General features: G+C 42.2%; 1 protein-coding gene across 2 annotated transcripts in view; it reads left to right on the top strand.

The window, feature by feature from the left end:
• COL2A1 (collagen type II alpha 1 chain) overlaps positions 1-25,303 on the top strand; it is a 126,335-nt gene that overhangs the window by 53,031 nt on the left and 48,001 nt on the right. For both annotated transcript variants that reach the window (XM_086964270.1, XM_086964260.1), the window contains 15 exons: positions 869-913; positions 1,159-1,257; positions 2,525-2,578; positions 5,467-5,574; positions 5,931-5,984; positions 8,065-8,163; positions 16,598-16,651; positions 17,101-17,199; positions 19,777-19,830; positions 20,461-20,514; positions 21,250-21,303; positions 21,845-21,898; positions 22,577-22,621; positions 23,448-23,546; positions 24,666-24,773. In XM_086964270.1, coding sequence (XP_086820396.1) covers positions 869-913; positions 1,159-1,257; positions 2,525-2,578; positions 5,467-5,574; positions 5,931-5,984; positions 8,065-8,163; positions 16,598-16,651; positions 17,101-17,199; positions 19,777-19,830; positions 20,461-20,514; positions 21,250-21,303; positions 21,845-21,898; positions 22,577-22,621; positions 23,448-23,546; positions 24,666-24,773 — 1,080 coding nt within the window. The remainder of the gene's footprint in view (positions 1-868; positions 914-1,158; positions 1,258-2,524; positions 2,579-5,466; positions 5,575-5,930; positions 5,985-8,064; positions 8,164-16,597; positions 16,652-17,100; positions 17,200-19,776; positions 19,831-20,460; positions 20,515-21,249; positions 21,304-21,844; positions 21,899-22,576; positions 22,622-23,447; positions 23,547-24,665; positions 24,774-25,303) is intronic.

The raw sequence follows: 25,303 nt of genomic DNA, 5'->3' as shown, positions 1-25,303 counted from the left end.
AAATCCAACTTACTTCAGCTTCTTCTGCCCCAAAGCATGGACACAGCCAGCACATGAGAATTCAAATGAACTGGAGTGTCTTGCTCTGCTGCCTGGCCGTCTGTTCCAGGTATAAAAAGTGGTACTAACTAGTACCTGCAGCATAGCACCAGGGCTCATACACAAGGTTTTGAGACACAGTCCAGATTTGTGTTTGTAACTCTAGAGCAGGGCGTTAAGTGGCAGACAACGAGTTTAACGATGGGGCTGCAACTTTAACCATCTAATAAATGTTTTTTTCTTTTTTTAATAAAAGTGTTTTCCAACATATTGCTTTATTTGAAAGTCGGGGCTATTTGACTACATAAGAACGCAGTGGCCCACCTGTTTCCTCAGAACATTCCATAATGATTTCAGAGAAATGTAATTGACTGCTTTGTGGGGCTGTCTCCATCCACTCTCAAATATACCTTACTTCACTATATCATCTGCTAAATGCAGAATTTGAACAGACAAGTTATTTATTAGGGAATTAACAAAACCGACCGACTCAGAATTACAAAAATATACATACTTAGCCCTAAATATTTGCTTTCAAATATCTCTAATTCAGTAAAGAAATAGCTCCATATGAAATGATTCAGTCCAGCAACCATGTGTGACTCATTGTATGAGTCAAGTCTCTGGAATCATGACTTAGGTATCTTCTTGTGAAGTGTTCAACACAACGACAACATTATAATGAAGAAAAATGTGCCCAGAAAAACACTGGTGTATCTTATTATTTATTCTGGGAAATCAGCTGTGCATGCTTTGCTCACTCTTTTTATTACATACTCCTTTACAACCTTGAAATAATGATTCTTTTTCGCATTCATGTATGTTTTAGGGAAATCCTGGTACCGATGGTATCCCTGGAGCAAAAGGTTCAGCTGTAAGTATAACATAAATCTGTTTCTTCTCGTTATATCAGTTAGTTTAATGTCTAAACATCAATATAAAGTGGGATAGGGCTGGTTTTAAGTGTAATGTGTAAACAAACTGAACGAATGAAGTGACCTCAAAGCCTAGGGCTATTTTGTTGATGGCTGAACACTGGTTGGTATATTATCTTGAGGACTCAGGCCAGAAGCATATTTCTTAAAAATAACTCTCCTCTTCTTCTTTTCACTCTGATAGGGTGCTCCTGGTATTGCTGGGGCTCCTGGATTCCCTGGCCCACGTGGACCACCTGGCCCTCAGGGTGCTACTGGCCCTCTCGGTCCAAAAGGCCAAACGGTAAGATTTACACAGCAAGCCTGCTCTATAATTTAGTTGGGAAATTATCACATTTTCAAATCCTGTGTAAGCATGATACAGTTAACAGCACCTGCTCTCAGACACGTCACTATTCGAGAGTTATAGGAAAAACGTTTTCACAGATAGTTGAGTCACATTCCACTACTCCATTAAACACAATCGATTAGCAGGGTCACTCTATATGTCTCAACTAAAACACAACATTTGGATAATCAACGATATTTTAAATAATTCAAGTCGTGTCACAGTCCTCTACTGGATGATAGTAGAACATCACATGTAGTTTCATATTGACCCACATGCATGCATTGCCACAAATATGAACTGTCAAATTATATGATAGCATACAACTACATAGAGGTTCACTGTAGCAGTCTGCTTTATATTTCTACTTCGCAGTGTCACTGCACTTAGAAAGCAGGTACATACACGTAGATAGTACTAGAATTTTAACATTTCATTGGCTGAGCAAATTTCTCATTCTGTAGGGGGTGCTTATTTCGCATTAATGCGTCAAAAGACATTTTATATTCCCCCACTCAGCCATATCAGGACAATATAATAAATGCTGTCAAAGTTTCCAGCTAGTATACAACTTGTCAACACAAGACATGTCACTTTTTGCTGCTAGCCCCAGTATCACGGATTGCAGTATCACAACACAAGACTGCTCTTATTCCCCCAATATCGTGCATTAAGGCAACACCTTTCCCTCCACGGAAAGTTATTTAGTTGATGGATACATTTAGCTTAATTTTGGAAAATATTTATTGGCACATATTAGCATAACTTCCACACTAAAAGAGGAGTGGCAGTGGGCCAAAAAATTATGTTGTGTACATTAAGGTAGCAGAATCTTGAACCTACTAGAGACGCAAGTAGCAACTATGGTAATTACAAATATAAATAAACAGAGACCAAGCAACGTACTGCTGCCTTCTACTCGTTGTAATAGACCCCAGGCCTAGTAACATCGTCAACGCCGACTTCAAATATGGACTAGTTGGTCCAATCAGTGAGAAAGAAAAGGCAGAGTTTAGAATGGGGGGGGGGGGGGCGTTTCAGTATCTCTCAAGTCATCAGATGAAACGAAACTTTTCACTATCTCTTAGTCATGAGATGAAACTTTGAGCTGAATTTCCTAGGAACACAACATATTTCAATCTCAGAATACTACCATTATTTCAATTGTTAATGTAAGAAGTCTGCAACGTGAAACATTTTCTTTCATATATTTTCATTTCAGGGTGACCCGGGTGTTGCAGGTTTCAAGGGTGAGCAAGGACCTAAGGGGGAAATTGTAAGTACCTGTCTACCGCAGCTATAAAACCGCTGGGATGTATTTTTATTGAGTTAGACTATCATTATCTCATAATAGGGTTCATATAGTGTTCACTATGCATAGCCAAGTGAATTACACGAGATGCCACACTTTAATATACTCTGATGATTCATTGCTGTCCTTGAAAGTTAAAGTTGAAAAGCAACTAACAGTGCTCTAGCCGTCACCCTCCTAAAATTACGTTGAAGGATATTGCTCCAAAAAAGTGAGACTCTCCATTGTTGCCACGAAAGACAAGAATAGCAAGGAAGGTCCCTCAAACACTTGCTTATGGCACTTTGTGTTGGTAAAAATGAAGCTTATTTCAAATCACATGTGAATTCAGGAATATGGAATGTGTTGTTACGCGTTTGCCAAATCAGAGAGGTCACTTACACACATCTGCTGAATGTGCCTCAGTCAAAATAGGCTCAGGTGCCACTGCAGTAGCTGAATCCAGGAGTAAACTGCGAGCAGGAGAAGTTATCATCAGAACTACACTCTCATCAACAATAGCTGACACCTGGAGCATCCTGCCTGCGCCAACAACTGCCAACAGTTTGTCAGCAGTGAGTCCTGATACCAAGAGCAGATACACAACAGCAATAGCCGTATTTAGGAATAAACTGCCATCCCCAAATTCGGGCATCGGGAGCAGACTCACAGTGTCAACAGTTTCTACGAGGACCAAACAGCCATCCACAAAAAAAATGTCCCGAGTAGCACCAGGACACTAGCAACAACTGCATCAAAGAGCAGACTACCAGCAGTATAATGACGCCAGGAGCAGAATGCCAGCAGCAATAATCGATTATCAGGACAAAGAGCTGACCTGCGCAGAAGGCTGTGGTATCAACAGTCACAGCCATCCCCACCGAAAGCAGGTGGGGATCTTTGCTCCAAGTCCTGCACATTTGGGGTCCCAATCCCTGCTGCATAATATTTTCTGAGACAGAAATGCAGAAGGCCTGATATGTTCCTTCTCGATATAGCTAAAACTGCTCAACTACTATACGGCTCCAAATACTGATGTGTTCCTTCCCCAGAGAACACATCTTCTTAATTTCGAGCTGCTCCTCGTAAAAGTGCCCCCCACATACGTTTTCGTCCCAGGCCCCCCACAAATTTGGCATGCTTGCCACAATTGAAACCCGGATGACGGTTTCACAGCAGCAAGAGCTGAAAGAATGCTGCAAGTGGCAGTCTCATTGACCTTGTTAACCCCCAAATTACACGGGGTACTACAAAGTGATGAAGAAGACTTTTAGTAACCAGCTGTCATGAGCATTCAATTCAAATCCATTCGGTTGTCTGCTGTTATTATTGATACTAAAGATACAAAGTATGTTCATGGAACAGCAATTATTATTGACCTTTTTTCCTAAAAGCGATTAATGGTTTGATTCAGCTCCCAATGCAGATGAAAAGTCCACTCTGAAGCTCAAATTCAAACGCAGACCTCCCTCGAGAGCATCAGTGCTCTCATAACCCTGCAATGCTTAACATCGGACTGATATAGTATAAAGCATACATCAATGAAACATGACCCTTCGTGCTGTGTGTTTCCACCTCCATGCTCAGCCTGTGCAGCAACCCTAGTTTTGGAATACAGAGGATATAGCATACACTTCACAACCACCCTTAGTCAAAGGTATTGTCCTGGATCGGAAGATGCCGCAGTGATTCCATCATTTTTTAAATCAAAATGTTGGCTTTTTCAAAAGATTTCCAAGTGTTTTCCTGAGGGTCATAAATGAAGCAGAGTGGAGTCAAGCGTCTTTAAGACCTGTAATGCGGCCTTAATCAAATAAAGCTATATTTGAATTATTTTAGTAGCCAAACTCCCACTCTGAATAACACGTTCATTGTTAAAAAAAACCCACAAAACCCTTCAAGGATTCATCAAATACACTGATGTTATGAAACGCTTATCTATGAGCAAAATACGGCAGTTTAGCGAAGTGAACAATGCCAAAAGCGGCATACACCACTAAGTGGCAGTATGAGCTCATGTTACTTTAGCTGGAGATCGAGAATACTGTTGTATCATACAGTTATTGTCCCAGTTGTAAGCTGAATATCGCATTAATATCGGTCTCACTGAAATTGGCAAACATATGCAACTTTAACGAGGCCCTAGGAAATTTGGTGGTAACATTGGTTCCGGTCAAAGGATACTCACTGACTTGTTACATCACATGTATTGCAGTGGAAGTAGCTGCCTTACGTTTATTATTTTGATATTACGTTTTTAAAAGCGTTTGAACAACTATAATAGAATAAGATACTTCTCAGATGATGGACGCAGTCTGTGTATTGGGCCATTTAACGCTAATTTGGGCAGAGACCTTGTATAGCAAATGTGATTCTGTGGTCATAAAGTCGCCACATTCAGCCCCACTGTTCAATATGTGATGGATATTACTTGAAACCATGTCCCGGCCTTGTGTATGAATGAATGAATGAATGAATGAATTCTTTATTGTTATGGTTACTTAAAACCATGACAAAATTCAACGTAAAAAATTTGTAGCAGGAAAAAAAAGGTGCAGCAAAAAAGAGAATTCATTCAGATAATGTAGTCATAATATTTTTTTTTTTAAAACATAAAAAATCTAGATGGGATTAAGGCTGGAAGACAGGGGCCTTGTATAGCAAATGTGAATCTGCAGTCATACAATCGCCACATTCAGCCTCACTGTTCAATATGTGATGGATATTACATGAAACCATGGAACCATCATCGTAACATTACATTCCAAGAACATCAGGGACCTTTTGTACCATGTTCCATTCGTTAGGATGATGTCTGAAATGTTCCTGCCTCGTGTACGGTATGTAGCAATGACCTCTGCTTTCGCTTTTAGGGACCCTCAGGTCCTCAGGGCGCCCCAGGACCCGCTGGCGAGGAAGGCAAGAGAGGTGCCCGTGGTGAACCTGGTGCAGCTGGGCCACTTGGACCCAATGGTGAAAGAGTAAGTAAATGCAACACCACGACAGTATGATCACACATGAACGCCATTACTGTAAGTGAACGCATAGAAATTGAGACAGACTAATGCTGGACAACTTAAAAGTGAGACAGGGTGTTGCAGATGTCATGAATCTTAAGAGAGGCATCCGTAGCTTGTGGGAAGAATGAGGTACCACTACCATTTGATCAGGCACACTACTCGAACGATTTCACCTCTATAAAACACAATCTACAACACCGAAAGTATATACTTAAGTGTCTCTTTAGTTAAGTTGAAGAAAGCTCATTTTTTACTTGAATGTTTCTCTTTGTTTTGCAACTGATTTTAACTCCGGCTGCATCTTTTCTTTTTTTTAGGGAGCTCCCGGTAACCGTGGTTTTCCAGGTCAAGATGGTCTTCCAGGACCCAAGGTGAGTGTCTAATACAGCTGCACTGCAGTCAGTGTATTAAACGGACTTTTAAAAGCACAATGAACATTGAAAACAAGGCAGACATCACTTAGATTGTATCCTGTGCAGTAGGATTAAAACAAGGTCTTTTGATAATTAAGAGCATTTTAAGGTCATGCTCTGTTTAATATTTCAAATGTTGAGGTAGACTTTCGTTTCTTCTTTGGTCTTTGATTACACTGTAACAACATTTAAACAACTGATGTCTAAGTAAAGCAGAGAGCAGAGCATAGAGTGATAGCTTAATGAACGCATTATATATCCGGACCTTTCTCAAAAATTCAAGCTTTAGCCTAAAGTATGCTCAGGCATGAGCAACACTGTAAACACTGCTTGTCTCCATGGCAATGAAACATAAAAACAAAGACAAAATCATCAACCTTACTCATTTTACTTTAATTTCACTATCCAGATGAGTATTTATCCATTCTTCATTATGAACAGACCTTACATTTTATATGGGCGCTGTGAATAATAGACAGAAGATTTGCATAGGCTCCAACTAGCTTATGGTGTTAAAACCAGTACTTCTCTCTGGATTTTTTCAAACATCTTCTCTGCGAAATGAAAAAAAGAATGACTGGCGAAATGCAAATGAGCTCATGCTGACTAGTTCAGAGGGGGCTCAGTACTACAGAAGTGCATTGGCTGCCAAAGAGACGGGCTACCGCCACTAGCAACCAATGTGCCTACCCTTTCATGATTACCGGTACTCTCCTCGGTAGTAGAGAAGTGCCAGTACTCAGAGTGATAAAAGTAAGAAGTGCCGTTACTCAGTACCTGTGAGTACTCGCCCATTTAAAGCACTGCCGTCCTTCTCTGTGCACTAAGTGCTTGGACACCCGGGCCTTATGCACTATACTGATCGCCTGATATATTTATATAACAGTTATACTGCAGACAAGACCCAGTGGATGACAGGATGCTTTACACAAGGACAGTTTAATAAAAGTAAGGACTAATATTTAATACAATTTATAATTACTATTTTCATGTAGCGCATAAATACCATGTGTCTAGCTTCTAGGCAATGACAACACTCATCAACAGTCAGCTTCAGTCCTTCTTTGAGCACAGACATGACCCCCCATGATTGTAGTTTCTCGGGTTGTCACTGTATAAAACTTTGCAATAACCATGACAAAACAAGCATTAACAAAGGAATGTGGCTGGGGGCCAACTTTAGACCTATTAACTGTGCCAATGCTTGTTTCTTGAAGAGGAGTTTAGTGGTGCATTGACATGAGTTTAGTAGGTTCCGTTAAAGGGTTCTTGCCAGCAGTACAAACCCACCCTCATTACCCAAGTATGATTCTATATCTTTGCCAGTGTTGTCGTCCATGTGGCACAGTTAACTCTTCACACAAGTAAACGTCTTTCGGTGGGCCCAACAGTCGGTAAGCTAATGCTGCAGGCAGCGCCCAGATGCCACAGGACCGGAGGCAGGGTGGTACTCACCTAGTGGCTTTGAATGTAAGCTTCTTGGGTGGACCCAGCCCTGGGTAAGCTGATGCTGCAGGCAGCAACCAGATGCCACAGGCTGTAAGCAGGGTGGCACAGCACACCTTTTGTGTCTCTGTATGTAAACTTCTTGGGTGGACCCAGCACTGGGTTAGCTAATGCTGCAGGTAGCGTCCAGATGCCACAGACTGTAAGCAGTGTGGCACAGCACTCTCTGTATGAGTCTGACTCTAAACTTCTTGGGTGGACTCATCAGAGGGGAAGCTAAAGGTGCAGGCAGTGCCCAGATGCCACAGGCCATAGGCAGGGTGGCACACCCCTTGTGTATCATGTTTAATTTCCTTGTCCTCCACTCTTTACCAAGTCTTTCTGCAATATATTACCACCAGACACTGCACAATATATTGGCTGGCATAACAATATTTTGGAATTTCGGTAACCTATATTGTACAACTGCTCACCAAGCTAAAACTTACAAAGAAAATATTATTAATCAAATAGGCAAAACCTATTGAATTTACCAATGCTTGTTTAGTAGAGCAGTAGATTGCAACTGTGCATCTTCTCTTTTGTTGATTAGGGTGCCCCTGGTGAGCGCGGTGTGGCCGGCCTTGGAGGCCCTAAGGGAGCGAATGGTGACCCAGGCCGCCCCGGAGAACCTGGACTTCCCGGTGCAAGAGTAAGTTTCACAAATAATTTGCTGTGTAACTAGCAATCTTCATAAAGTTCCCAACTGTAATTACTATTGTTAAAAAGATGTCTGTTCCAGGAGTATACACTGTAATGTATGAGTGAATGTAGCTCGAACTGTTTAGAGAAATGCTACATTGAACAAAATGCAAGTCATTACTTAAGTTGCTGAATCCAACTCAATTGTGAGCATGAACTGCAGATGAGGTCGCATAAGAAACCGTTGGTACCAGCATTATTAATCATCGCCAAGTTCAATCATACATCTGTCACACAGCTCTGTCATCAATTTTGGGCCTTTTTCCTTCCTCTCCAGACCTAATTCTCACTCTAGGGCTTTTGTATACTGCTGATGATTTGAATGAACTGTGAGGACTGAGAGGGTGTGAGAGGGATATCGGTTGTGTGCTGCCATACTTTAGAAGCTGCAAACTGTCAATCAGTGTGTGTATGGCTAAGCAGCATATGATTGTATCCCAGTAACAACACAGAACGCTATTGTAAGTTTACTCAAACCCTACCCTCTCATTCTCTCTCTCGCTCTCAAAACCTCCCTCCTCACTCACTCTCTCTTCACTCTCTCTCTCACACATTCACACACTTTATCTCTTGCTCTTGTTACTTATTGCCAGGGCTGTACTGGCCCAAGTGGACACTGGGCATTTCCTCAGTGGACCGCCTGGGTGTTGGCTGGTTTTAGACCCCTGGGGGGCCGTTTTTGTTACTGTAGGCTGGTTTTGCAGCATAGCTGCAATACTGGTCCACAGCAACAAAAGAGACACAACGTTTTCCACTAGTTCACCCCCTGCATCTCCCTCCCTCCGGGGCAGGCCGAGTTCTTTGCCAGGGCCATTTTTGGTTCCCCGTCCATCCCTGCTTATTGCACCTCACTTCTTGAAAGCAGTTCTATGAAGTATGTAGGTGTTCTTTGTATAGAGAACCTTTTTACACAGTCCTCCCTTTTAGCACATACATGTTTTTGCAATAGCAATTAGCCAGGGTTGTAAGAAGCCGGCTCTCTATATAGTATGCCACTAGGTGGTAATACCATGCACAGAGTTCAGGGGTTCCCCAAAAGTGTACATGGCTTAATGAAAAATCCAAAGTGTTCTGTTAGTGGTAGTGTGGATGAGCAGCATAAGGCCTAACCCAGAGGAGTGTAAGACATTTATTGCACAACATTGAACAATAATGGACACACGACTCTAAAAGGAGATCCACACCAATTTTAGATTAAGAAGCTTTGTTTGTATTTTATTTTAAGAACAAGGTATTTGCAATAAGGTAAGTTAATTTTTAAATAAAAATACTTTTCACTTTCAAAAGTTGACACAAAACAATTTTTGAACAGTTCATTGTTATCCTATGTGGAAAACAAATGTGTGGTTAAACAGGTAAATATCACACTTACAGTTCCATTCTTCGGGACCAAAGGTCAGTAAGGGGCAATGGTCAGGTGAGTACCAAAACTGAACCACCAGCGGCACAGGGGCGGCCGGGTGCAGATGTCAAAATCGGAGTTCGCCGAATGCGTTTTAATGGCGACTAGGACTGCTCAAAGCCACACTGCTTGCAGGTAAATAAATCAGCTGCAAGAGCCAACCTTTGGGGGTTAGATCAAGCACGGGGGCACAAAGCAGCACCAAACCTACACCACCAGCCACTCTGGGGCGGCTGGGTGTAGGATGCAAATTTAGCATCAGGCTCCCAATTCTCTTGAATGGGGAGTCTGATGTTATGAAACAAGCCGAAGGCGTTGCACCAGAGGTTTCAAGAGGGAGACCGGTGACAGCAGAGGTAAGTTGAGATGTAGAGGTTTGTAGGGTCATTGTCGGTTCAGCTTACCTAGGCCCAGGGGCTTTGGGTGCAGAGGTGCCTTGCGACATCTGCGTCTTATTACCGGAACTGGTCGTGGTCAGGGGGAGCCTCTGGATTCACACAGCAGGCTCTGCCATAGAGATCAGGAAACTTGAGGTCAGAATCGCTGGGAAGAATTCACTGCACAGGTGATCCATTCCAACTCAGACCGTGAGCGTTGGGTGCAGAGTGGGCAGGAATTGAAGTTCCAGCTTGGAGTAGATTTCTTCTGGACAAATCCACTGTCCACAGGAGATTGGTGTCTTTTTCGAAGGCAGCAGTCCACCAGGGTTTTCAGAGGTCACTGGCTGCAAGACAGGTCGTGTTGTCGCAGATTCTTCAAATTTGGAGACAGGCCGGTAGAGCTGGAGTCAAGACAGTCGGCATCTTCTTGCTTCTCTTAGGCCATCACTGATTTAATTTTTAGGTCTAGGGAGCCACCTAAATACTAAATTTAGGAGCGTTTTAGGGGAGTAGCATGTAGAGCTAATGGGCACCCTCAATTATGCTGCCCTCCTGTGGGAGGGGAAACACAGACCTGGGCCTGATTGGAGGGGTCTCCCTACCTTCAACATGGCAAGACTGCTTCACTTTGCCTCCCCCACCTTAGGAGTGGAGTTGGCAGAGGTGGGCACACCTCCTATTCTAGATTTTCCAGCCTGGGGGTGTAAACCGGGGGCTGCCATCTGCTGCTAGCAGTATAGCCTGGGCATAGCATTACACAGGCGGCAGGCCTTTGAAGTTTCCCTTTCGTGCACTGGCCAATCATTGGGGAGGAGGTGTGACACGTAAACCTAGGATGTGCATTGTTTCTGGTCCCAGAGAGCAGAGGATCCCCACCCAGGAGTCTAGAAACATGTCTGTGTGTGACAGGCTGCCTACAGCCAGTCAGTGGCCACACATGTACTCATTTGTTTATCCTTATATCCTTGGGGAGACTTCCGTCCAGATTCCACCTAACCTTTGCAAAGGTATTATGATGCAATCAAATCAAAATATTAAGTAAGTACGGTGGGAGGCCAATATCTTTCAGGGTGGACAACAGTTGTGTGCAATCAATCGAATCGAAAGCTGTTTTTAAGTCCACAAACACAAGGTACAGATGACCTCTGCCCACAGTCACTTCCTTCCAAATGAGCAAAGGAAATCTGAAGACTTGATCAGTTGTGCTGGTGGATGCCCTAAAGCCTGCCTGTAGATTTGAGAGGACATTATTGTCCCCGATCCAATTTTGGATCCTATTCAGGACGATTTTGCAGAAAATCTTTTGGGAGACATCTATAAGGCTGATTGGCCTATAATTTTCAGGAGAGCCTTTGTCCCCTTTTTTGTATATGGGGATGATTTTGGCACCTCTCCAGGATGCTGGTATCGCTCCTCCACTCAAAATGGCATTAAAAACCACTTGTAGCAGAGGTCCCAATATTTTCGGCTCAGCCCAATACAAGTCACCCGGAAGCTTGTCTAATCCCGGGGCTTTCCCTTGCTGTAGTGATTTTATTGCTGTTAACGTTTCCTCTAGGGTAATGACAGTCTCCCCAGTTGATGTCAGATTTAAAGATCTATTTTGTAGACCCAGATCAGAGGCCTCACCCTGTCCTGCATATAAGTATTCAAAGTACTCTTCCCGCACATGGGCCTGTATGCGGAAATCATTTGCTGCTTCTAGTCTAGGTGACCCTTTTGACAGAAGATGTCAAAACAATTGGCTATTCTTCTGTCTTGATGCCTCCACAATTTTCAGATTCCCAGTCTCTTTTGGCCTTATTTTGAGCAATTTTATAGAGCTTCCTGTAATCACTAATATCTGATTGGAGTCTTGACTTCACTGCTGTGAATAGATCATCCCTTGCTGTTTTACAAGCCTCGTTAAACCATAGAGCAGTTATCAGAGCTGGTTGGGCTTTTCTACACTGTTTATAAAAAAAGGTCTGAGTGTGGCATTTAATTGTAGAAAAAAGGCCAGAATGTCATCTTTGCTATTATCAAAATTACTCAAGCCAGGGAGAACCTGCTCTACTTCTGAATACATTTTTGGCAGAGCTGTTTGATCCGCGAGTATCATTGGCCATTTGACCCTTTTATCATTATTACTAGTAATTACTGGGGTGCTGTTGTACTGGGGCTGACCATGTAATAGTGATAAACCAGACAGCGTGAGTACCAAAGCGTTGTGGTCTCTGTCTTCCCGATTTAATATGACCATGTCATTGACATTCGAACATAATTCGAGATCAACAAGAATATTATCAATTCTGCTTTTCCTATCACCCCTCTTGAAGGTATGATGTGCTTCTTTATCAGAGCATGTCCTACCATTGCAGGCCCGTACCCCATAGTCAATGGTAAATAAAAGAATCTGTTGTCCAACCCTAGGACGCTTCTTGACCGATGGTATCTGGAGCTTTGAGATCCCTCTGGCTTCATCTCCTTCTGCTAGTAATTCCTGTATGTAGTCAACAGGTTCATATGTTGTATTAAAATCACCTGCAACTATCAGTTGGTGGTTCCGCTTAAGGGTGTCAAGATAATTGGTAAGTGTTGTTATAGTCCCGGAAAGCTTGTGGCCACTACCAAAGCGGTTATATATATTAAATAGCCTAACTTGGGTGTTCCCTTTCAGCGAGCACAGTTCAAGCCCAAGTATTTCTTCTGAGCAGTTGTTTAACATCTTAATTTTACATGCCAGTGTATTTTTGACCCATATCAAAAGACCGCCGGCAGGGCGACCAACTGTTGACTGCTTAGCTTGGATACTATATGTGGTAGTAAACCCCATCCTGTGCACTTGCCCTACAGCCCAAGTCTCCTGCAGTAGGCCTATGTGAAAATAATCTACTAGTTCGCACCAGTCAGGATCAATTAGCTTAGTTTTTATACCTGCCACATTCCATGATAGGATTTTTAGATCTTGAGAATTGAATGAGGGTGCTTGTACTTGACCCCTGTTAATTTGTTCCTTGGATTCAGTTTGTTGTTGGTTATGTCTATTCTTTCTAATTGGGTGAACAACATTATTACTGAGATATTATGGGATTACCTCCAGCTGAGTAGCATGTGGCTCCTCAGGAATTATTGGTGGTGAAATTGAAGATATTAGTGGTCAATCTTGGGAATCTAAATCAGACAGTACTTGATATATGTTGCTAAGTTCCAGAAAGGGAGCCTCCCTATGTGTAGCAGCCATCTGTGTAGTAGGCCTGTTAGCTAGGATGCCCACTCCTCTGTAGTCAAGATGTCTGTAAAAGAACCCAAGTGGTATACTTTTGATCCCCGGACCAAGCCTCGGGCTTACTGATTGTGTCCCCCTACCAACCAGATATCCTGCCAAAGATGGAGATCTGCAATTTATAACAATACAGCCTCCATCGAGGAACTTTGCCAGAGGACCAACCTAGCCTCCCTGCCTTAGGAACAAAATAGCCTGATAATGGATGATAGAAAAATTGGTATTCTATGTTAACCAATAACAAACTTTGTTTTTCAGCTCAGTCTGTGATTCCTTTTGACTATCCTGCAGCGGGGGAACACTAGTGAGAATTGCCACATAAGGGCAACACTCCGGTGGAAGGTGCAAGGTCACCTTATCATGTCTGCTGAGTGAAATATTTTTTGGCCGCAAATTTGATTGTGTTATAACATCCACCCCCCACAGAGGCTGCATGTGGTTTTATTGGCCTTGCAATTCCAGGAGGAAAACTTAGATTCCCTGCATGAATAATATGCGTAGGCCCTACTTGTTTCTGTTGCTCTGCTCTAGTGGCACTAGTAGCACTTCTTCATTGGCCTTTTCTTGCTACAAAGGAAAGTTGATCAGCACCCAGAGTCAAAGTCCCTGTATTAACGCCTCCCTAAAGGTCCCCTTGCATGTGTCTCCACTCCTCTCTATCATTTTGACCCCTGCCCCTAAGGGATTGTCCGATTCTAGATTATAAAGTAATGCCACAGTTGACTCCAATTTCTCTAATCTAGTAAGTATGGGAAGAAAGTTTTTAGCTATAATTTCATCTAAACGGGCAGTTAATGCCACATCAATCTCGGGGGAAAATACAACTGGGCCTTGATTTGCAATTATGTTTGGGCCAGTTGGGCCTATAGTAGGGGATTGACTTACTGATACAGCAGCAGTAACTTCTGTAGTTATATCCTGGGCCTTTTTATTGGATCTAGTCTGTGCACAGTGTGGTGGGTCTGGATGTTTAGCTAGCAGCAGAGTACAAAGTTCCCCAGAGATGGTGTGAATGCGTGGAGATAAGGGTGGGTATAGTTAATACCGTGACTGGAAGGGTTCCCTAGTCGCAACTTGGAGAGCCTCATACACCCAGAGTATTAGGTGTGAAACACACCCTTACTGGAGGGTATCCAGTGTCATCATCGACTCACTGCCCCTCGACAGACCGGCGCTGCAATGTCTGCCGGAGTACCCACAGGTACTCTTTTAGCGGGGTTCTTTAGTTCCTTGCCGATGGTGGGTGTGAGTGAGGAGATAGAGGAGTGTAGTCAGTGTAAACGTGAGTGAAAGTAAAAAGGGTAAAACAGTCCACACTGAATTTTATTAACGTGGCTGGTTCCCTGGTTAAAAAGGGTGAGAGGGGAACTAGAGACCGTAAAGGTGTACAGAACTCTAACTCAACCCCCTGGTGTGGTCAACATGTTTCTCGCCGAACGGCGATTCGTCAGGACCTAAATACAGTACTACACAGAAAAACACATAAGAACTAAATGCTCCTTCAGTATGTAGAAGGTAAATACAGCCTCTCTCAGTTGGAGAAAAAGAGGGCCACGGGGTCCTGCTCAATTTAGGCGACCCTAGGGGAATTGGATTAGGCCTCGCGGCGTACTCCCGTGAGGCCAGCGCTATTAGGTTACTGGAACCTTCATTAAGGCGCTGGAACCGCGGGACACCTACCCCTCACGCTCGCGGCTCGCGGAGGGTCTGGATGTTTAACCTTTTTTTTCCTTTTAGCAGCTACTTCGCACACTGAAGGAGCTGGTGGTGTTAGCAGGGGTTGTGGGTGGTATGTACAATGTCTGGAGTTCTTGACACAGGAGAGTTATTGCATTCAATGTCACTCATTTGGGTTTCAGCCACAGTCATTAGATCAGTAATAATACTAGTCGGTCCACCTCCCACCGACAGGCGATGCTCCGTAACCTGTATCTCCTTGTCAACAGCTTTGGCTGCCCGAAGAAGAAAACAGTCAAGTGACGAGTTTGCTAGAATTTATGGTTGGCCATCTTCCCATCACCTGATTTCAAATAGCCGCCATCCCGAAAGGGTTAACTTAAGAAAAAATATAAGCTTACTTGAATGCTGGCAAGTCACAGATATTGATCTTGGTGTCCCGTTGTATTGCCAGAGGACGAGTCAATATGGGCACCCAAACACTGGGACCAAAGAGACCTGGCCCTGACCTGCGGTTGCCTGCCGCTGATGGGCGCAGATGGGACCGCCCTTGGCCCAGGCTTGCCCGTGCGCGTCTCGCGCTGTGGGAGCCCGCGCTCAGGTTCCAAGCTCCTCCAGGTGCTGCGGTGTGACGCGGTTAGTGGCGCCAGAGAGAGGGGCAGGCTGGTCATTGCGGTCCTTCCTGGACCGGGAGATGCTTGCAATGGATGAGAGCAGCGCTGCGGGAGCCCGCGCCCAGGTTTCAAGCGCCTCTAGGCACTGCGGCGTGACGCGGTGAGTGGCGCCAGAGATTAAGGCAGGCTGGTCCTTGCGGTCCTTCCTGGACCGGGAGATGCTTGCGATAGACGAGACCCGCACTGCGGGAGCCCGCGCCCAGGTTTCAAGGGCCTCCAGGCGCTGCGGCGTGACGCGGTGAGTGGTGCCATAGAGAGGAGCAGGCTGGTCGTTACAGTCCTTCCTGAACCAGGAGATGCTTGCAATGGACTAGACGAGCTGGTGAAGTATATCTGTGTATCAATTAATACTTCGCTAATGCACTCTTTTCTTAATTTAGAAAAAGTGGTTAACTTGAGATGGTGGTTGCTGGTGGCGGCCACCGGCACTGATTTTTCTACATCATATGTTTATCGAGACAAGGGAGGGAAAAACAGAAAAAAAAAATAAAAGAAGAAAACAGGAGCTTGCAAGAGTGTGACTTAAAGGGGCAGGTGATGCCTGATACTGAATTAAAAAGCATGAATGAATTTTAAACTGCTTAGCCTTGATGTTCAGCATGCCATCATTTAATTGGACCAGCCAATGACTTCTGAGCAGAGTTTTGACCACTTTCATTCATTCTTTGACAAATGAAGCACTGTTTGGAAATCTGTAACTGTGCCATATTATCAGCTTTATTATTTTTTTCCTTACGATTGATCCAGTGACACACGTCATAGAGTGGCTTTCTGCATGTTTTTGTTGTTATATGTTAGTTGCAACCCAATTACATTAGTGCTAACTTTGAAAAGACGAATAGCTGAGTAGTTCCGTCTAGAGATCAAACCTGTATAGGTAGGATAACACTAAAAGAACATGAGTATTTGTTGACAGCTGTCCTATCCTGCAGTTTTCATCATTATGTGCAATCCGTGTTAGTCATCTTTTTTATGTTTTGATTTAGGGACTTACTGGTCGCCCTGGTGATGCTGGACCTCAAGGAAAAGTTGGCCCCACTGTAAGTAGAGCATTTTTCAGTGTACACAAGTGTAGGAACTCCAATAGACATCAAATAAAAACAACATTTGATCTGGTTCAAACAACATATTGTTTTTATAAATTTAACGCTGAAATATGCATAGATGAAACTATCTCACAATTCTTTGGTTTTATTTAAAATAAGGATACCAGAAGACTGCACATAGATATTAAAGAAACACTAATTACCTCCTAAACATTGCCTCTTTTTAAAAGATATTACGGAAAACAACACTAACCAATGGGTAAACAATCAAACGCATAGACATTCAACTCATCCTTCGTCTGCTTCACAAACACTCAATGCAGCTTGTAGAAAGTATTTGCATTGGCTTTTCACTCCCTCATGTAGTATGATATATTAATCATTGAAGGGAAAATCAGTGATCCTAGTTTAGAACTTATTGAGTTTGTTGACATTTATACCAGGGTGCTGCTGGTGAAGACGGTCGTCCAGGCCCCCCCGGCCCACAGGGTGCTCGTGGACAGCCTGGTGTCATGGGGTTCCCCGGTCCGAAAGGTGCCAATGTGAGTATATGCTTACTTCCAGCCAAAATTAATGCTATGTACTTCGTCATTCACAGTGACTGAAAAGTTAAGGCAGCTTTTTAGAAACAAAATATGAAAAGATAGCAATTTTTAACATTATAAATAAATCAGGTCCGAATACGTAGATATTCAGGACATCATGAGGTGTATCTTTGTGTAATTATGGAGACATTCATTCCATCCATATTCTATGCCACCTCTAGGGCAATGAGGCATTGAGGCTATTCTCATCAGCATATTCATCAGAGGGTGACATATTATTATGGAAATTCCACTGCAGACGTACTTATTCAGATTCATGAGACAGCTACACAATAATGAGGTACTGAGGTATTCCCCCTGTCTACAAGTTCATCTTTATTTTCAATTCACTGATCATGTAGACACTATTGTTTAGTGGACTCTCGATGGGAAATGTGAGCAAACTCTCAGTGCCTGCTTCAAAGAATGCTCTTGTAAGAGGCCAAGCTTTCGTCAATGGAGTGATTATTTTACAATGACATATCATTTACATGATCAAAGGAGACATTGGCCCTGCACAAAAAGTTTTATCAACGATGATTTCAGGCATTTACATTTGAGTGGGCAGGAGGAAGTGAGCTGGCATGGAACTTCATGGCATGGAAAAGAGAGGTATATCAGATAACTTGTACTGTAATGAGGTACCCCTTTCCAGGACCCAGATGGCACTTCCAAGTTAGCTTGCACTTAAAATCTCAAAACTATGAAAAAAACATCCACTGAGCTCATTCAAGACTCTTACATTAGTTACATGATATAATGAAGAATCAGCATTATATATTATTTATAATTTATATATGGTAAGAAAAAATGTGCATCTTTTCATATTGAAAGTCAAGTGGACACATCAGTAGCTGCCTCACATTAGATGCCAAACCTAGGAAGCATTCAAAGTGAAATGTGATCTCAAACCACTTGTCAAATGTGGGTAATTAGAGACTGTATACTAAAGAAGCCAAAGAGAGACATTTCCTCCAACCTGTACCTCGCCAGGAACCTGCAGGCATCTTGTTTAGGCTTATAATCAGGAGAGCCTATGCCATTGTTTTGGCTACTGCCTCGAACTTGTATCAATAGAAAACACAGGTATGATTTGAAAACGGCCATACTATTGTCTGATTCAATTCTACTTGAGCAGCACTGTGGGGACCTGAGATTCAAGATTGTATCCATCTGTGTTACTAAGAACATGATTAGCCAAAAAGGGATAATCAATTCAAATGATCCATGGAGTACGGGGTTTGGTTGGACGCGCACCCCAGAGTCCCACCTTTTTTTAATGGAGATGGAACATGCATTTTGACGCTGCTAGGAATAATGTGAACCCCACTTATGTCTTGGACAGTCATCTTCTTATCACAGTTCTGCTGGATAAAGAGGTGAGAAGGTATGACTGAGACTACTAAGCCACTCACACTTTCATAGCTCACGCATATCGAGTTGCTTTTTTCTTTTTTAATGGTTGCAGTGACTCACAAAGAGAGTGGACATTCACAAGCTCTCATAGATTTCCCAGAACTATTACAGCTAGGTGTGGGGCAGTCAGAGGTTGCCTCGTCAAGACATACCATAGGCACAACATGTATATTATTGTAGTGTTTCATATCAAGTGTAAGAATGAACGAAAGAGTATTTCATGCAGTTCTTACACCACAGATTGTGGTAAATCTTGGTTTTAAACACTGCTAGGTCTTCCATTGTCCACATAAGACTCCTGTAAATATCTCTGTACCCCTCCCCCTAACTGTCATGGTGTTTTCTACAATAGTTCTGTTTAGTATATGATGACTTGAAGATGCAGTGTACAGCATGGAGAGTTAAAAGGTGCAAGGTCTATTGCTTTTTTACATGAGGATCTTGTCAAATGACATTTTCTTGGCACAGAGAATATTCTAGCATGAGATCAGTAAATTTGTCCCATAGCGCCACACAACCAGCAACTTCAATAAGTAGGTTCACCATTGTGGATGACTAAGCATAGTTCACATGGGTTTTTAATATTAGAGGGGTGAAACCCCGAAACCAGTCCTAGGATCCTTGTTTCCGGTCCAGGGAAGACCTGCCTTGGCAGTTCGGGCTGGACTGTTCCCATGAGGCACAAGATCAAGACGGATTTGCATAGCGCCAGGTCTAAACTGGAGTGGCATGGTGAGCAAAATAATGATGGACTTAACCCAGATCTCTTGACTAGGGGTGAATGTTTTGATTTGTTCTGCATTCCGTCCATCAATTGTGTGTCTTTTGAAGGCAGCCATTAAAGCATTAATTGCAACCATCTTACCTTTGAGGCTCAGCGTCAAAATTAAGCAGCCATCCTTGCTAGGTGTCCTCATCTTACAACATTGCATTTAGGGCCACATCAGTACTTTTTTCTGTTTTCTAGCTGCCAATCTGGTGGGATGTATTTCATTTTTAGACTGGAGTTGATACAACACTCCTATTTGTCTTCGTGAAGGAAGGATCAATAGTGTATACATTTTATGTTGTTAAGATTTCTGCCTATATTTTACTAAGCACTTGCCATCTTCTTTCAAGGGTGAGCCCGGTAAAGGTGGTGAGAAGGGACTGCCCGGAGCACCTGGTCTGAGGGTAAGGAAATGTATCTTTGTTCTTCCTTTTGCAAAATCAAGGCATACACATTTAAAAGTTTCCCTCTCTTGAATTATATTATATTCCCAAACTGAGACAAATCTTTTTTTGAATGTACATGAGACATAAAACATGCATAGTACTATACTCAACTGTTCAATAATTTTCAAGGATACACCCTATTATATGTCACTGTTCAGTAATGTTTAGAGACACATGTTGTCACTTGTCCACTCTTCAATTATTTCTGGAGAGATATAGTGCTATACAATGATATTGCATACATTTAATTTTATAATATCTAGGGATACATGTGGTTTAATGTTACGGTTCATTTAGTTTTTGGAGGCCGATATTGTCACATAATACTGACATTCCAGGAATATTTCTAAAGACCTATATTTTGTTATTTCCCTGGCAGTTAATCCACTTTGCCCACAGTGGTGACTTAATTATTTCATTCAAATATTTTAAAATACTTAGATCAGAATTTGCTATGGGAAGTCTATTTTTGCACAGACAGCATTACTGTTACTGGTCATTTTTGCCCTCAGTTTCAGGAGCCACACATAATTTTTGCACTTTGTTTCCACAAACTTTAAAATAAATTGTGTATGCACTTTTCTTCAGGGTTTGTCTGGTAAAGATGGTGAGACGGGCGCACAAGGTCCATCTGGCCCAGCTGTAAGTATCAGTTGACTTTATTACTTTATTCTGTGTGGAGAATTCTATTGTAGTCTTTATTACCGTTTATAACTGTAAGAAACACTGTATTTCTCTGCAGAGTTGAATAACATTTTCTTTTCCTTTAAATCATTTTTATTAAGTAAATAGAATTAATACATAGTAGTGCTTTTTTCTGCTGTTGTCTCACACAGTCCTTGTTAGCTATCAGGATATAGTATCTTCTAAATTTAAGACTTGGTGAATAAAACTATTATTATTATTGTTTAAAAGAGGTTTGTTATATTTTAGAGCTGGGGCACTGGATGTAAAAAATTTGATTAGAGGGGAGTTTGATGTTCATCAGGAGTTTTCAATACTTTTAGTTTATTGATCTCACACTAACACTGTGTAGTGTAACTGCTTGAAGGACCTGTTATACAGATTTGGAACTCCACCAGGATACCATAGCAGAGGTATGACTAACCATTCTATTGGCTGTTTATTGTTGCCACTGTCCTCGGAAACATGCTAGGAATGTGTTCAACTTAGAGAAGGATTCTGTGTTCATTATTCCAAAGCATTGTGGGTGAGATGTCTATTTGATATTTCTATTTGACACCACATGTGTTTATGGTCAATCTAGAAGGAGTGAATTATTAGTTCTTGAGTCTTAGGGATTATTTTTAGAGCTTGTGTTTGGTGCTAATGAAGTTTTAAAGTTGTACTCACCATTGTTTTTGCTTTTTCCTTCAGGGCCCTGCCGGTGAAAGAGGAGAACAAGGTCCACCTGGTCCCAATGGTTTCCAGGTATGTAGATGAGTAGCAATGAAGGGGTGCGGGCCATCGAGTGATCTGTAATTTGACAGAAACAATCTGTACATACCCTAAATTATAGAGCTTGAATTGATGGCTGAACATACACAGAATACACACACAAAACACACACACACACACATATATATATATATATATATATATACAAACCATTTGCTCTTGTATACCAATAATTATTTAATATTATTTTATACCATTGACTATTTACTATAACATCTGCTGTTAAATTGCATCCAGTAAATAATACATGCTTACTTAGATCAGTGTATGCTGGATTGCTATGAATGATAAGCCCTCTGATGGTGACCACTGAATAATGTATACATTGAACTATAATGCACCAGAAGTGTGTGGATGTTAGGAATGGTGTAGAATTATTAGTCATGTACCATTGATCACCATGATGCTATGCATATCTAGAACTCTTCATTGTCCATACAGGACAGGAAATGTTAATGTCTGTTACTGCATATTAATTTCATCTCTAATTGAAATGTATGTGTTCTGCTTTCAGGGGCTTCCTGGCCCTCCAGGTCCTCCAGGTGAAGGTGGCAAACCAGGTGACCAGGTGAATAATACAGCCACCATGTGATCTGAAGGTCTGCGCATGCGTTTGAGAGTAGAACCTCCAATAGGGTCAAAGTTCAATATCATTGGTAGGACCAAGAGTTTATTCAGTCTGTTGGACTTCTATCTTGGGGCGCAAAATATATAGGTAAAGCAAGATACACAAATCCCTTATCAATGTGTTAAACATATATTGCTACAAAACACCTAGAATATAGTTTAAAGATTCACAAATGCCACTTCTTGAGGACAGATGAAGTCTCAGTGCTATGTGAATGGGCTGTCTCTATCCCACAAAGTATGGGACTCTAATAGTATTGCTGACACAGGCGAGACATTCAGAGCATTTGTAGTGGCAAACTTGTTTATTTACATAGAAAGATACTTCCCAACTTGAATGGTGACATCTTACGACACCTTCTGCCAGCATATGTACATAACATTATCCTTCACATTCCACTGTTGGTGGTAGTATGTACAATAATCAGGGGCCAATTATGCTTCCATTTATAATGTACCAGTTGTATAATAATACACTTTGTACAGATAGGATGTGGCCATTGTACAATTTTCATTATAGCCCTTTCTATGTGACTACTATATATCATGTGTGTACAGTGTGCACTATTTTATGGTGTGTATATTAAGCAAGTAAAATTATCTTGTTTGAATTTAACAGGGTGTCCCCGGTGAGGCTGGAACCCCAGGTCTTGTTGGTCCAAGAGTAAGTATATTAAGTGTTCTTGACAAATATACATTATGTCAGTAGATGAAAAAACACTTATGAACAATATCAGCCTAAGAAATAACGAGATGATTTGGTGGAATTCAATTTGTAGGGAAGATTCGTTCAAGAATATAGTCCAAAACAACAGTGGGTTCCAAGAAGTATAGTATAAGAAATTCAAACCAAGCAAGCCTTCTCCAGCTATGCTGCTATGTCATGCAAATCCACAGCAGGCACAACCTCTTCTCATAGGTTTCAGCAAAGAGTTCAAGATACTTTTCTTAAAAATACCCCTTATTACAGAATCTAAAATATTTTCCCCTCTGATGTAGCTTCCTCCATGGTCTACCCTAAAACACTGCAGTCAAAGGGCTATCAACCTATTCATTTTTATTCCCCCTCTCTCTCAGCTTTACTCTCCCTGCTTCAATGACTTCCCCTTTTCTTTCTTTACCTGATGCACTGTCCTTCTCTCACTACTGTACACCGCCCTGTTGCTTTGTAGCTGATTCATGACATATGCTTCCCTAACAAGACATACATAATTTCTTTACAAGTGCTTTTAGACACATTGAAAGGGTTTTTCCACCATTGTGCATGACACGGACTACTTTCTTTCCATGTTTGTATGTATTTTTTTGGATGGAGCAAGCAACTCCAGCAACATTCATGATATCAGTTTCATAGTTCTCATGGACTGATTGCATGAAACAAAATGAGCATATTCGAGGGAAAAGTCAAAGGTGATTTGTGATTATTCCAGTTGTCTGACACTGTCTTATTTATTCTGTTGGATTGACTCTATATCTCTTTTATTGAAAAGGGTGAACGTGGTTTCCCTGGTGAACGTGGCTCTTCCGGTCCTCAAGGTCTCCAAGGTCCTCGTGGTCTTCCTGGAACACCTGGCACTGATGGTCCCAAGGTATGTTTCAATATCAATGAACAGCGTCCTGCAAAGTACCAAACCTCAACAAGACCCAGTCTTACAGATAGCACTGTGTACATTGCAATCAAAAATAGAGTGCTTAGAGCGGCACAACCTAAAGCAGAATATTACCCACTCAACTCCTTGCTGCCACTGAGAAAAATTAGAAAGAGCCCAGCGCATAAAGAATTAATCATCTAAAAAGAATACCGTTCTTTGAATGTGCAGTTATCTAAGAAGGAGCACGACTACTTGCCCAGTCTTTTCTTGTTGAAAAAGCATGGCTTTCAGAAGGCCAACTTCTTATGGTAGTGGCGTAACTCTTACAAAAGTCCGTGCAAGGATCAATGTGCTAAGAACAACACTGCTCGAAGAGCACCATTTAGAAGAGGTGATACACACAGGAAGCGCTTTGCTTTTAGGTCAAATACTTTTAGAAAGGGTACTGCTAGTAGAAAGAGCACTGCACTAAAAAGTGGCACTACTTGTGGCAAGGACACTACTCTGAAAAGGATGTCTCCTTTGGAAGAAGCACTGCTCTTAGAAATGGCACTTATTGTGGTATACGCTCTACTCTTAACAGATTACTGGCACTGGAAGGAGCTCTGCTTGTGCAAGAGCACTTCTTGATAGGGAAACTCTGACCTTAGAAGAAGCACTTCTTGTGGAAGGTGCGCTGATTGTGAAAGGAGCAATAAATGAAGCAAGAGGACTGCTTGAGAAAGGAACGCTGCTCTTAGCAGGAAAACTGCTTTAGGGGGTCAGTGCTTTTTGGAAGAGAAATTGCTAGTGGAAGGAACTAAGGGCCAGTTGTATCAAAGGGTTTTGCCCATTCTGTGTCTATGGGGAAATGTGTTGTTACATATGGCCCAAAGTTCCTTCAATGAATATAGCATTGCTCAAATGAGCTCTTCCTCCAGAAAGAACACTGTCAGGTTCTTAAGTCCTAGAAAAAGCGCTTCATGTGGCTGGAGTACCACTTTAGAAGAACAGTGAGTTTCGAAGAAGTACTGTTTGTGGATCATCGTTATGTTCATTCCTTGCTAAGGCTCGTATATCCTTCATGCATCATTTAACCCAACCAGTGATTTAACCAAGTGTATTTCTTTGCTTTAGGGTGCAACTGGTCCATCTGGGCCCAATGGTGCACAGGGTCCACCTGGCCTGCAAGGAATGCCTGGCGAAAGAGGAACGTCTGGTATTCCTGGACCCAAGGGAGACAGGGTAAGTAAGATATTCATATATATCAAGACCATAACAAGATGCAAATTGCAATAAATTACCGTTTGCATTGGGGTACAGAGCATGTGAACAAGTGGCAGACAGAGGCCCAAATGCTGCATTCTTGTAGTGACAGAAGAACAGCCCTGATATCTGGCCGACATCAGCAGTGAGTAGCTTCATTGTAAGCAAACCACTCAGAGGCGTAGCTAGAGCTTGTGGCACCTGGGGCTATCCCTCAGATTGCCACCCCTGGGGGCGGTTTGGGGGTGCTGGGAAAAAAGGAAGGCGAGCACTTGAAAGATGTCCGAGAGATACCTTCCACTCAGCGCCACCACATGTCAATACAATTTTATAACTTTTGAACCATTTGAGCTAAAAACAACCTCTTTAAAAATCTGAAGATTATGCAGAAGATAATGGATTATGTGGCAAATGCTAAAAATCCATACCTATGCGAAAAATGCCACGACTGCAAAATCACATAATTCCAGTGGCCCTGCCCATAGGTCCCCGCTCAAGGAATCATTCTA

This window comes from Lissotriton vulgaris, chromosome 1_1, assembly GCF_964263255.1.
Source record: "Lissotriton vulgaris chromosome 1_1, aLisVul1.2, whole genome shotgun sequence".
Taxonomy (NCBI): domain Eukaryota; kingdom Metazoa; phylum Chordata; class Amphibia; order Caudata; family Salamandridae; genus Lissotriton; species Lissotriton vulgaris.
The sequence above is the reverse complement of the archived record's forward strand: the minus strand, read 5'-3'. Positions and strand labels throughout refer to the sequence as shown.